Genomic DNA, 14,088 nt, shown 5'->3' on the forward strand with positions numbered 1-14,088 from the left:
TCTACTTATCTCAAAAGTCACTGCTTAACCTCTCATTCTTTAGAAAGGACTTACCTGACTCTAAAATTAAATTATTTTTCTGTAACATCTAATGCCTGCTGGGAAAGAAAATCTTTTCCTCTACTCTCTTAGGTTTATCCTGGGGGCCTGAAAATTAAAAGAATGAAAGACAGATTAGCAAGAGAAGAGACAGATTTAATCACAAATGGGTGGGACTACATATAAAAATGTAATTCAAGGAGAAGTTTAGAACTTGGGGCTTATATACTATCTTAATAGGGGAAGGGGAGGAGGCAAAAGATACCCATGGGAAAGCAACTTCAGGAAGGAAAAAATGGGACTCTTATGAGAACAAACGGAATATATAATAGTCTTGTGACAATTCCTGCTTAGGAGTGATGCTGATTTCTAGTCTCCAGTAATGACTCAATTTTGTCAGTTTCTCTCCCAGGGGAAGGGATTTATGACAATTGAGTTCTTTTGAACTCCTTTGGGAGGCTCTGCTTTTAGGCAGTTGAAATATTTCAGAAACTCAAATGCCTTTGCTCAAAATAATTTTTATGCCCCAGAGGTGTAGTCTGGACCTCATTGCACAGTAATTTCTTTTGCCTTTCCAAGACTGTAAGCAAATGAAAGCTGATGCCAGCACGTTTAAATCAGTTAAAATATATAATGAACTGGAGGTCCTCTGGTGACATCCAGGCCTGTGTGGCCCAGTCATTTGATTTATTCAAAAACAGCTTTGCTAAACCCTAAGTGGCTTGGTCAATCAACAATAAATGGCTTCACATGAACATATATGATTCTTCAACTGCCTTTGTTTAAATTGCCTAAGAGCATTTTTTTTTTTAAGATTTTATTTATTTGACAGAATAGGCAGAGAGAGAGAAGGAAGCAGGCTCCCTGCTGAGCAGAGAGAGGACGCAGGGGCTTGATTCCAGGACCCCAGGATCATGACCTGAGCCAAAGGCAGAGGCTTTAACCCACTGAGCCATCCAGGTGCCCCGTCTAAGAGCATTTTTTAAATTTTGCCAGCCATGCTCCTTGTTATGCTGTTGGATAAAGGCAATAAATAATGATAATCCTTTAAGAGAGGAAGGGAAAGTTTGTACTTATTTGAAACAGGTGTGAAGCTATTTTCAAGACGCAGCTACAAAAAAAAAAAAAAAAAAAAAAGATGAACTCATTTCTTTTGAGACTTTTAGGGGAAAATGCCTCCATCCTCAGGTTCTTTTATTGTGTCAATAGATGTCTATTTTCCAGACCCTAACTGGAAGCAAACTTCGGATTCCACTACGGGTAATAAGAAAGTAAAAACCAAAACCCATTGCCTCACATGTTGGGCGTAGGTAAAGGAAACCTGCGAGGCTCTGCTCGCTCTCCGTCCACAGGTACAAAGGTAGACAACAAAAGACACGTCAAAGAGGACTTCACCTGAGCCACTTTCCGGACCACCGACGGCGCCGCCTGCGACGTCACCGGAAGCAGCTGCTGTGACGCTCAAACGGCCCTCCCTCTCGCGCTGGGCGCCGGAAGCAAAACGGAAGTGGATGTGCACCCGCTTCCGGGCCCGGGCGCCATTTCTAGCGGTTGCGGGTTCTCACGAGTTGTAGTCAGCTGGGACAATGAGCTATGATTACCATCAGAACTGGGGCCGGGATGGTGGGCCCCGCAACTCCGGCGGGGGCTATGGAGGAAGTTATGGGGCGGGCCATGGAGGAGGCCATGGAGGGAACCGAGGCTCCGGAGGCGGCGGCGGAGGAGGAGGAGGTGGTGGTCGAGGCGGCAGAGGCAGACATCCTGGGCACCTGAAAGGCCGCGAAATCGGCTTGTGGTATGCAAAGAAACAGGGACAGAAGAACAAGGAGGCGGAGAGGCAGGAGGTAAATCTGAGACTTGATAGTGGAGAAGGATGAGACCGGGCACTTTTTCCCCGTTCGCCGCCCCTAACCTTTTCCTTGCTTTTTGTTTGTTTCTTAGCTGGTGCATGTGCTTTGTGAAGTGAAAAGTGTGCACAGGTATTCTGCTAAAGCTTGCGTTAGCGGATATTTTGTCATTTTTCGTTAGCCATGCTCAGCAGGTAGATTTATGCAACGTGAATGTGTATTTTTCTTTAAGGATGTGAGAACGGTGAACAAAACAGTAAGTTCAGATCCTTTCCGAAGTTAACTCTATGAGGATGTCCGTGTCATAGTATCCTTGGCCACCCTGTTAGAAAAATTATGGCCACTCTTGCCTGAAGAGCTCGAAAACAGCGACCTTCTTTGTAACATACAGGTTTGCGCAGAATAAAAGCTGTCAAGCACTATTCTGAATATAGGTCGTTCAGAAGAATAGCTTTCATTTTTAGAATTAAAATGATCATAAACTTACAGGTTTGTGGTTTGCTTTTTTTTTTTTTTTAATGTTGGGCTGGGGAGAGTTCTGTTGATTGGCAGCTCCTCTTTGAGAATGAAACTTAGGATCCTAGAAACAGAAGAAATTTCAGAAAAATGATTTGATTTAGTCTCTTCAGGTTGTGATTGCCTATTTGATTTATATCTTGAAGATCTGTAATAAGGGACGCATCAAAGTTCACTTGGTGGGAACTTCAATTTTTTTTAATTGTGTTTTGTTTTTATTAAACAAGTTTTCTTACTGTAAGTCTGAGGCATCTTTTTAGTAACTACTTTTTTTTTAAGAGCTTCTTACTGTAAGTCTGAAGCATCTTTTTAGTAACTACTTTTTTTTTTAAGTAACTACTTTCTTTTTTTTTTTTTATTTTGGAGGTGGGGGCAAGAGGAGAGAAGAGAGTCACTGCTAAGCAGGGAGCCCGGTGAGGGACTTGATCCTGGGACTCCGGAATCATAACCTGAGCTGAAGGCAGTTGCTTAACCATATGAGCCACCCAGGCACCCTAGTAACTTCTTTAAAAACATCCTTCATATTAGATAAAGAATGTGTGTAATTAAACCTTTATTTAGGCTTTTGTTTCTAAATCATTTTATTTTTTTATTTGTCCTTTATCCTTGTCTTTTCATCAAAGCGTTTTTTGGTGTTATCCATTTATCTTCACACCTTATTACCTTCTTCTCTTTTAATACACACACACACACATCAGCCCAAAGTTGTTCATTGAACAAACTTTTTTTTTAAATGGAGGGAAGCCTATCTAAGTCATCATAAAACTGGAAGAATAATATAGGCTGATTGCTATAAAAGGATGTATGCGGTAACTAGAAAGTTATTCTTTATTTTATTTAGCCCCTGTTTCCCACTAGGTGTTATGCATGTTGCCATGGGGATCTGAAGAAATAATGATGTTGGGAAAATAAGATGTAAACAGGTGAAAAGTTTAATCAGGAAAAATTGTTCATTATTATTTCCATCTAAAGCTAGTTGCGTGATGGATCATTGTGAAGGGAACTCTGGAGTTCTGTCCTCTACCCAAACTTCATTTTGGTAAATGTTTCAGGGCAAGAACGGAATTTATCTTTGATATATTTTTTTTCATTTCAGCACATCTGTCTGCTCTGCTTTCTTAATATATTCCAAATCCAACCACTTGTCTCCACAGCAGTTACCCCACAAATCACGCCACTATCTTGTTCAGTGTTCTTGGCCTCCTAACGAGTTTTATAGCTTCCACTCCTGCTTTCCACTAAGTCTGTCTTTATAGATCCACTCATGGTGCTTTCAAAAGCAAGAATTAAGTCATCTCATTCTCTAGTTCATAATTTGGGATTGGAAGCCAGATCACTTCTGTCTGAGTTGAATACATTTACATTGCATCCTAACATATTTTACAGGAAATCTTGGTAACATAGTTTCAGTATACCAGGTTTCCTTTCAGTGTACTGAGCCTATGTCCCCAGTATGATATAATTACATCTTTTGTAAATACACTTCTGTTTTTGTTTTTTATTACAGGTCCCATACCATTCTCTCTGAAATTCATCTCCATCTTCTCAATCTAAATATGACCATTTTCAATGATTGGTTTATGCTACCTTTTTTTTTTTTTTGGACCACCGTCATCCATTTGTGATTGCTTCCTAGTCATCTCCCTTAGTTTTAATTACTTTTCACATAATTCCTGTTTACCAAGTTATTGCATTCTAACAATGTGCTCTTTTTCTTTCAACTTTTTTTTTTTTTTTTTTTTTTTTTTTAGTTGAGTATCTGAAATATCTGAGACACTATCTTAAGCACTATGTTAATAGACGGTAGTCACTATCTGACAGAAATTGTGGTATGTTAGGGGTTACAGGAGGGATAGAGTACAATGTTACAGTATTATAATAAGAATATGGACTGTCACCTAACTCAAACTAAGAAGATTCTAGGTTTTCCAGAGGAAGTAACCCTTAAGCTGAAAGCTGAAAGATAGCAAAGTGTGTATGTGTTTGGAGTTGGGGGATTTGGAAAGGGATTTTCAGGCAGAGGCAGGAGCAGGTGCCACAATTTAGAGGTTAGGAGGACTCAAGGAACTGAAAGAATAGGGCGTAGGGTGTTTAGTGTGATGAGATGAAGGTAGAGCAGTGGCTTCCCACATAAAGGAATATATGTTAATTTGCACCCAGTACACACATACGTTTAATTGAACAAAAAGTATAAAATAATACTTAATTTATCTGTATATTGCTCTGGGTGTGTTGTTGGTACCTTTTTTGCTTTCTCTTTTTTATTAATACTGGTTATGATCCTTCAGTTTTATAAGCAGCAATTTGAAAAGCCTAGGGCTAGAAAAATAAGGCGGGCCTTGAAATTTATTGACTTTCCCTAAGAACTCCTGTAAGTCATTAAATCATTTGAAGCAAAAAATTAAATGATTGAATTTGTGTTTAAGTTCATTCTGGCAGCAATATAGAAATTGAATTGAAAAGAGGCAATCCTGGGACAGGGAACCAGTTTTGTAGCCTTTGCAGTAACTAAAGTGAGAAATAATAGCTTGAATTAGGAACTTGGGAGTGGGGGTGGAACAAATGGGACAGATTAAAGTGATTTAAGAAGGGTGCCTGGGTGGCTCAGGGGGTTAAGTCTCTGCCTTCTGCCCAGGTCATGATCTCAGGGTCCCGGGATCAAGCCAAATCAGGCTCTCTGCTCAGCAGGGAGTCTGCTTCCCCTTCTCTCTCTGCCTGCCTCTCTGCCTACTTGTGATCTCTTTCTCTGTGTCAAGTAAATAAAATCTTTTTTTAAAAAATTGTGATTTAAAAAGTGATTTAAGAGTAGATTCAAGGGCGCCTGGGTGGCTCAGTGGATTAGGCCGCTGCCTTCGGCTCAGGTCATGATCTCAGGGTCCTGGGATCGAGTCCCACATCGGGCTCTCTGCTCAGCAGGGAGCCTGCTTCCCTCTCTCTCTCTCTCTCTCTGGCTGCCTCTCTGTCTACTTGTGATTTCTCTCTGTCAAATTAATAAATAAAATCTTTAAAAAATAATAAAAAATAAAATAAAAAAAATAAAAAAAAAAGAAGTAGATTCAAAACTGCTTTTATCTGGAGGCAAGGGGAAAGCAAGTATTAATGACGTGTTGATGGTTATATAAGGAACAGGCTTGATGGAGGAAGCTGATGAACTCAACTTAAGGATGGAGTTTGATTCTGTTATAATTCAAAAAGTGAGGATTTGGCAGTGTCTAGGTAATGCCTACTAGCGTCAGACTCTTGATTTTGGCTCAGGTTATGAGCTCAGTCTGAGTCCCCCCAACCGTGTGCATATATGTGCATGCTCGCTTGCTCTAAAATAAATAAAATCCATGGGGAAAAAAAGCACGAGGATTTCGGGGAGGTAGAAGGTTATCTGATTCTAATGCCTAAAGAAATCTAGACTGGCAGTTTGTAGTCCTGTGGATAGTAGGAAGTGACCAGAGAAGATGAGAAATGGGTGCAAGCCTATATTCGGTAGGCCATTGTTTTCAAACTTGAATGTACCGAGGAATCAACTGGTACCTTGTTAAAATGTACTGGGGGTGGAGCCAGAGATTCTGTTTTCCTTACAGACGCCCAAATGGTATCAGTGTTTCTAACTTGTGCATCATTGGAACAGGAAAATTTAAGGGGTGGAGTAAGAAGTTTCTTGGATTCTTACCTAGGAAGAAGCAGCCAGCAAAGAGGAAAGTAAGATGGGTGTTGTTTTGGAATTCAGGAGCAGTGTTGAAGAAGCAGAGAGCATATAAAAAAGGAAAAGTAGTCAAGAGTGGCAAATGTTACAGAGAGGTTCCATAAGAGCTCAGAATGTCTATTGGATTTAGCAACAAGGTCATTGGTAACCTTGATGAGATCCCTTTCTGTGGAGCAGTGGAGGTAAAAGCCAGATGGCCATGGGGTGGCCAGTGAAGAAGAGATGGAAGTGGAGTACTTTCAAGCAGTTTTCCTGTGGAGAGGAGGAAGAAAGGGCAGTAGCAGATAGGGTGGAAAGAATTCAAAAGAGGATTTTTTTGTTTAAAAGAGAGAGATTTGATTATATTCTTGTTCATGTACCTACCCGGTGGTGGTGGGGTTGGGGGGAACAGGCTAGATCCAGGTTTGGAATTCTGGTACCCCTAAATTCTCAGCTGCCCAGAGCCTCTGGAACCACACTGTGGGAAGAACCTTGTTAAAAATAACTTCCAGAAAGTATAAATTGTGTTTTCAGGGGCTGTTTCATTTTTTTAATCATCCTCCCTTTTTGTGAATACCTAAATTTAGTATAGCAAGGTAGGGAGAACTGTTATTCTGCTAGTAGAGGTAAGAACTTCAACATGTAAGGTTTTGGTTGGTTGAAGTAGTGATATAACATGAATTTCAGTTGGAAAGAAATTGTTCCTCAGATTAAAAAATGCTTGATCTTAACTTTGTCATTTTGAAAGTGAATGGAAGAAACAGTACAGTGCCTTTGGGCCTTAAGGTGACTTTGCTTCCTAATGACTTTATGTCCTGAGGCTTCCTTTCAGTGTAGTCTGTAATCATTAAAGCGTTACTGTAGATTCTAACTGCCAAAAAAAAAAGCTTAACTTAATAGCTGTCTGGTGTAGGTACACAGAGCAATAAATGTTAACAAGTGCTGAAGGCATTACAGAATTTAAAATATAGGATGAAAATGTTCTAATAATGATCCTTTATGTTGGGAGTCCCCAGAACCACTCTTAGGTTCTGGTGTACTCACAGTAATGGTTTTTGTTGTTGTTGTTGTTTGTTGTTATTGTTTTTTTTTTTGGTTTTTGTTTTTATAACCGATGATTACAGATTAAAATCCTCAGAGGTTTAAAAAAAAAAAGATGATGCATGGGGCAGAATCTAGGAGAAACCAGGTACAAACTCCTAGCCCTAGTGGAGTGTATCCTATGCTATGAAGAAGAGATACGTTAGTCTGATACAGAAACCATTTAAAAAGATTTTCATGCTGTAAGGTTAAAAAAAATGAGGGGGCTTTAGTACCTGTCTATAAGCAGATTTTCTTGCAACCTGTAATTTTGTAAACCTTTGTAAAACCAGAGTTTTACTAGATTGGACTTTTAATTGTATGATAATGATGCTTTTTGTAAACTTTTTTTTTAATTTAATTTTATTTTTTCAGTGTTCCAAGATTCAGTGTTTATGCACCACACCCAGTGCTCCATGCAATACATGCCCTTCTTAAAACCTGCCACCATGCCCTCTCAACTTTCATCCCCCCTACTAAAGCCCTCAGTTTGTTTCTCAGAGTCCACCGTCTTTCATGGTTCATCTCCCCTTCCGACTTGACCCAACTCACTTCTCTCCTTCATCCAATGTCCTCTGTTATTCCTTAAGCTCCACAAGTAAGTGAAACCATATGATAATTGACTTTCTCTGCTTGACAAATTTCATTCAGCATAATGTCCTCCAATCCCGTCCATGTTGATACAAAAGTTGGGTATTAATCCTTTCTGATGGAGGCACAATACTCCATTGTATATATATGAACCACATCTTCTTTATCCATTAGTCTGTTGAAGGGCATTTTGGCTCTTTCCACAGTTTAGCGACTGTGGCCTTTGCTGCTATGAACATTGGAGTACAGATGGCCCTGTTCACTAAATCTGTAAACTCTTTAGTAAGTTGAAGAAGTCTTCTGGAATTCCCTGAAGAGTATTCTTTTTGTGTATTTCTTTAAAGAGAAAAATGGTTTTAACACAGAAGTCACACATGCACATTGTAAAAGATAAATTCAGTCATTCATCCATTTGGCAAACTTCACTGTAGCTCTGCCATGTGTCAGAAATATATCTGGAAGAAATACTGCAAAAATGTAGAATGTAAAGTCAGTGATCTATTTTAATAATAATGGAAATAAGATTCTGCTGCATATATTTTCTGCAGCTTTTTTTTTTTTTTCCATTTAATACCTTGATCATCTTTCCTGTTTGCATACTTAAAAATCTCTCCTGTCTTAACTACTGGGTTTAAATTCAACTAATTATAATGTGCAACGATAAAAGAGCAGTTTTAGAAATTCTTGTTCTTACTGTCTGCAGTGTAACTTCTATCTTCTCCGGTGTTTTTTTTGTTTGTTTTATTCTCATTCTGTGAAGCAACTGCATCATAGCCACCGGCATCAGGCATTATCTGCATGACTGTTGATCAGTTTTATTCGTCTCAGCTCAGCCTTCTTCTCCATATATTCATCCTTTTTTGTGTGTGGATTTAGCATTTATTAGCCTTTTCTTCTGTATAAATAATGGCTCTAACTCACTGTTCTCTACAGGGCTTCCTTCAGATATTTATCCTTTTAGTGTAAGAACTTTAAAATGCTCATTGCAACCAAAATAATTCCAGTTTTCAACTCAGCCCCCCCCCCGCAAAATACATTTGTGTTTTAAAAACTTTAATTGTGTCTTTGAAAATTTAAAATAAGGGAAAACTGATAATAATCAGTATATGAGAGGGTAGAAGATAAAGGAACCAAAGTTTTAGTAAGGGAAATAAATGTGCTTTTTTTTGCCAGTCATATTAGAGGTAATTTTATAGATATGTGGCAGAAAAAGTTTAGAAGGATATATGCAAAGATCTTAACATTAGGTTTATGAAGTGAAATTGGACTAGAGGGCAAGTGTTGGGTAATTTTAAATTTTATATACATTTGTTGGACATTTACCTTTTTGTTACTAAGTAATTTTGCACGTGTTTTCTAACGTTGATCAGGATACTTTTTGCTTTGCACAAAATAGAGAGCTGTAGTACACATGGATGAACGGCGAGAAGAACAGATTGTGCAGCTGCTGCATTCAGTCCAGGCAAAGAATGGTAAAGACGCAGAAGCACAGATCTCCTGGTTTGCTCCTGAAGATCACGGGTAAAACAAAACATGTTATTTGACAGAGTGGACATAGTAACATTTTTTTCTTTTTTTTTGAGATTTTATTTATTTATTTGACAGACAGAGATCACAAGTAGGCAGAGAGGTGGGGGAGCAGGCTCCCTGCTGAGCAGAGAGCCCGATGTGGGACTCGATCCCAGGACCCTGAGATCATGACCTGAGCTGAAGGCAGAGGCTTAACTCACTGAGCCACCCAGGCGCCCCATCATAGTAACATTTCTTAATAGCATTGGCTAGGGAAGGAATGATAATAAAAATGACATCTTTAGGCTCTTCAGTAAGTGTAATTTAACTTTGAAGTAAGTTTTTTTTCTTATGTAGACTGAGCTTATTTGGTGAGAGATTGAACAACATATTCATTACACAGAAAGCTAAATGGTAAGAATAGTCTATTTGGATATGAGATTTATTAAGTTACTGTTTACTGTTTTCCTACTCATCTTGTATTTCCAAAATTCTCCTGTAAGAGAGATCTGGAAGAAGTTAAACTGTTGCTGTTTTAGGATGATCACACGAGTTTTTATCATTTGGAGGAAAAATTAGTAGAGGTTTTTCTGGAACTGTGTAATATAGCATCCCATTTATAGCACTCAGAAGGGGTGGCAGGAGGAAGATGAAGTTGTGAAATAAAGTTCAGAAAATCTGAAAAAAAATACTGTTAAGTTTTTGCAATGGTGGAGGGATGGCTATTGTGTGAACTTCATTTTTTTAACTATCACAAGGAATAACTTAATCTGCTAATACCTATATACAGAGAGGGAAATCTTGAATTCATTATAAGAATCTATTTTCTTTATTGATCTAAGAAAAAATAGAAGCTGGTGATTTTGAAATAAATAGCATGTTGTTTTGTTTTCAGGGTTTGAGTGGCTCTTCATTTAGCCTTTTATCATTTTTTTATTTTGTCAAAATAGATATGGTACTGAATCTCCTACTGAGAACAAACCCAACTCAGAGAAGAAAGTTGAAAACCAGGAAAAGAAATTGATAAGTCAAGAAAAGAGAACATTCAGAATCAGGGACAAATATATGGACCGAGATTCTGAATATCTCTTGCAAGAAAATGAACCAGATGTAACTTTAGACCAACAACTCTTGGAAGATTTACAAAAGAAAAAAAGTGACCTCCGGTATATCGAAATGCAGGTAATGGAAAAGCAAGATGTGGAAAAAGTTTTTGTTGTTTCTTCTCACAATGGATAAAAATGGATTTATGTTTAGAGGTACTACATGGTATAGATCAGTGGTATTTCAGTAGACCCCTGTGGGAATTCTTTCTTGTATACTAGAGAAGAGCAGTGGAAATGTAGGTGCGGTACAGTATAAACTAAGGTAGCCTGTCTCATCTACAGGACCTTATATAGTGAGGAGAAGGAATTAGTTTAACTTTTCTAGGCCAGGTTAGTGAGATATCATAAGAAACAAGGTGGTTAGAATTGTAAGGTTTCTAGACCATTTTATCCAACTCCTTCCTTTGACAGATGATGAAATTAAATCCCCAAAGTTATGCTGTGCTTATGCTTAACATTTGAGGATAGGACTATGACAAGAGCAAGAATTCTCCTGAGTTTTTCAATATGTTCTTTCCCTGCTAGGCAAGATATTTTAAGATCCCTTCCTGTTAAAACATAAGATTTATGCTTTGTGGATATTCTAAAGATAGATGTAATAAAATGTTCACATGTATTTTAAGAGAAAATACTGACAGACTTTTGAGGGCCATACTTTTAATATGCACATATCTACTGCCCTTGGTGAGAAAGCCAGAATATTACATATTCCATGGGAAAGAAAGGATCTGTTGACTGTCGCTGATGATCAACAGGTGAGGTGAGGTTGTCCAGGGCTAGAATCCTGTAGCTCTTTGATGCCCATTTAGAAAAAATAAGATTTGAAGGCAGGAGATTTCAAGTTGAATTATTTCAGAATGTTGTGGTTAAGAGAAGAGCTTCTTTTATAGGCTTAAGAAGAAGGAGAGTTAGCTACTGTCTGCTTTGTATGGAGGACAGAACTCAAATTCTGAAGATGAGTAATCTAATTCAAAGGAAGTTAGGAGAAGAAATGCACCCAACATAATAATAGTTGATTTTCTTATTGGCTTGACAATTGCAGATACTTCACATGTGCTACATCATTTAAACCTCCCAAAAGCTCTGTGTAAGGTTACATAGCTCTGTTATATAGAGGAGGAAAAAGAATCTTATGTTAAATGGCCTATCTACAGTTGCACAACTAGTAAAAGAATCAGGTTTAAAATTCAGATGTGTTTAAGACCTCAACTTTTTAATCCTTGTTGGTAATATGCCATTTTTTTGGTATCATTCATATAATAAACATTAATTTGCCACTTGCTAAATGCCTGTCATTGTGCTCTGTTTTCTGAAAATTAAGACATTTCCTGCCCTCAGGCAGCGTGTAATCTCATTTCTCTGTTATCTCCGGGTTACAGCCCAAAATTAGGAAATTAGAAATTTGGTTTGTCTATCTTGAGAAAGAATACTGGGTTTTAACTGGTTTCATCAGCATTACATGTTTAAAAAGCAAAAGTGATTACTGCTAGTTTCAAGTTTAATGTGTTAGCTTATATATACTTACATATTGAGATGGTTACATTTGAATACATGAAGTAATTTTAGAAATCAGTAAATGTTTTAAATAATTTAAATATAATTTAAAAATTACCGAGAAAATTGTGGCAACTTGTTATTTCAGATTGCTAGAATTCATTTAAGTCATTGTATTGACCCTTTTTATGGTACTGATAAGAATTACCTGATTGACCATATCAAGCATGATAACTGTAGTTAATAATGCTGCACTGTATATTTGAAAGTTGCTTAGATCTTGAAAGTTCTCATCTGAAGGGGATAAAAATGGCAAATATGTGGTGATGGATATTAACTAGACTTATTGTGGTAATCATTTCACAGCATACAAAGATGTTGAATCTTTATGTTGGTACACTTGAAAGTAATACAATGTTAAATATAAATTATATCTCAATAGAAAAAAATAGTTGGGGATGTTTTTAGTCTCCTATTTTGACAAGTAGGCAAAAAATAAGGGTGTTTCAAGAAATAAAAATTTGGAAAAAATATGATGGCAATAGGACAGTTCTAGTTTTATGTCTTTTTTTTTCCCTTTACAATAAAGGGAGTTTGTTTAAAGCTGTGGTTTATTTTTTTATACCACTGAAGTTTTTTCATGTAGGTAGGTTATTGTAAACCAGAGCACTCCTAAGTGTATGTCATTTTTGTGTAGTGTAGGTTTAAGATTCCATAAGTTTTCCAAATTAGAAAAACATTATCAAATAAAGATACAGAAATTAACCATCTCCTCTCGAGTATTCCAGTTATAATTCACCAAAAATTTGTTAAGTAGCTTTTATGCATCAGAAACTGCTACTTGCTTTTTTTAATAAAGGTTTTTCATGCAGATTTCGTAGCAACCCTATGAGATAAAACTTTTGAGGGATTCAGGATCCAAGTTTGACTTAAGATCACAGTTCTTAAATGGCAGTACCAGATTTTCCCGTTTCAGATATTACTTGTTTTAAATTTTCTTTTATTCTCAAACGCCAGTACCCAGCAATAATCTACTCCAATGCCTAGTGCATTATTAAATGGTGGATTGGATATGGAAAACAAATGTGATATGGAAAACAAATCTAAGATGAATATGTAAAATAAAAAATGGTAAAAGTAACTTAGAGATTATAAGAATACTGTTTGGTGACAGATGAGATTTCATTTTACTGCCATTATTTAAGAAAGTATCTCCATTCTGTTGACTGTAATAGAATTCTCTTTTTCAGTGTTTCAAAAATAAAGGATTGCTAAGTACATTAGTCCTTTTTATAAAAATTCTTTTTTAGGTCTTGGTACTTGACATAAGCTGTAAGGTAATAAAAATATTTTGGGATTCTAGTATATTTAAGATATATTCTGATTACCATGATTATAATTTGATTACATTTCTTTTGTGAAAATTAAAAATAGTTTTTTTAATTTTCAGCATTTCAGGGAAAAGCTGCCTTCATATGGAATGCAAAAGGTAAAATGAATGTACAGTATTTAATTTGATTTGCAAAATACTTAAATAGAATTTTTTAAAATCTGTATATCAAGAAAAAATGTAAATGGGTCTTCCCCTAAAGGGTATTTTTTTTTTTTTAAGATTTTATTTATTTCACAGAGAGAGACACAGTGAGAGAGGGAACACAAGCTTGGGAAGTGGGAGAGGGAGAAGCAGGCTTCCCACCCAACAGGGAGCCCGATGTGGGGCTCAAACCCAGAACTCTGGGGCACAACCCAAGCTGAAGGTAGATGATGCCTAATGACTGAGCCACAGGCACCCCCTTACAGTGTATTATTGAAAGTTCATTTTAGTCTTGAATTTTTGAAGGCCCAAAAGAAAAAAATGATCATGAAACAATTTTCCTTAAGTTTTCTCATTTCTGTCAATAATTGAAATCTTTAGAACTCCAAAAATGGAATTTTTATATATGTTACTTTGGATAAATACCCTTTTCTTACTTTGAGAACAAACATTTTAATTAATATTGAGGCACTACTGAAAATAGTGATTTAATTTTTTATGCTTTATTATGCAGTCACCTGAGAATAATATAGTTCCCTATCCTGCTCTGTTCTCTCAGCATTGCTTTGTTTTGATTTTGGTTTTCATAGCACTAACTACAACCTGCCATAGTGTGTCTTTCCTTTTTAAGCCATTTTAAGTTCTTGAGGAGAGTGTTCACTATGTATTACTTGACTCGGTCCCAGTTAATAATTG

At 37.0% G+C, this 14,088-nt stretch overlaps 1 protein-coding gene and 1 long non-coding RNA gene across 5 annotated transcripts in view; one reads left to right on the forward strand and one right to left on the reverse strand.

Moving 5' to 3' along the window:
- The window catches only part of LOC131824966 (uncharacterized), a 192,667-nt gene extending 191,179 nt beyond the window's left edge, over positions 1-1,488 (reverse strand). For 2 of the 4 annotated variants that reach the window (XR_009351064.1, XR_009351061.1), the window contains exon 1: positions 1,435-1,474. This is a non-coding gene — a long non-coding RNA (uncharacterized LOC131824966). Of the gene's footprint in view, positions 1-54; positions 148-1,336 lie in introns of all 4 variants that reach the window. The other 2 variants (XR_009351063.1, XR_009351062.1) reach the window with 2 other exon arrangements.
- A 50-nt stretch (positions 1,489-1,538) lies between these two features.
- The window catches only part of DHX36 (DEAH-box helicase 36), a 53,259-nt gene continuing 40,709 nt past the window's right edge, over positions 1,539-14,088 (forward strand). Inside the window, exons 1-4 of the mRNA XM_059163707.1 lie at positions 1,539-1,883; positions 9,146-9,270; positions 10,209-10,440; positions 13,309-13,347. Coding sequence (XP_059019690.1) covers positions 1,626-1,883; positions 9,146-9,270; positions 10,209-10,440; positions 13,309-13,347 — 654 coding nt within the window. The 5' untranslated portion in view covers positions 1,539-1,625. The remainder of the gene's footprint in view (positions 1,884-9,145; positions 9,271-10,208; positions 10,441-13,308; positions 13,348-14,088) is intronic.

This window comes from Mustela lutreola, chromosome 2 (genome assembly GCF_030435805.1).
Source record: "Mustela lutreola isolate mMusLut2 chromosome 2, mMusLut2.pri, whole genome shotgun sequence".
In the NCBI taxonomy this organism is placed as follows: domain Eukaryota; kingdom Metazoa; phylum Chordata; class Mammalia; order Carnivora; family Mustelidae; genus Mustela; species Mustela lutreola.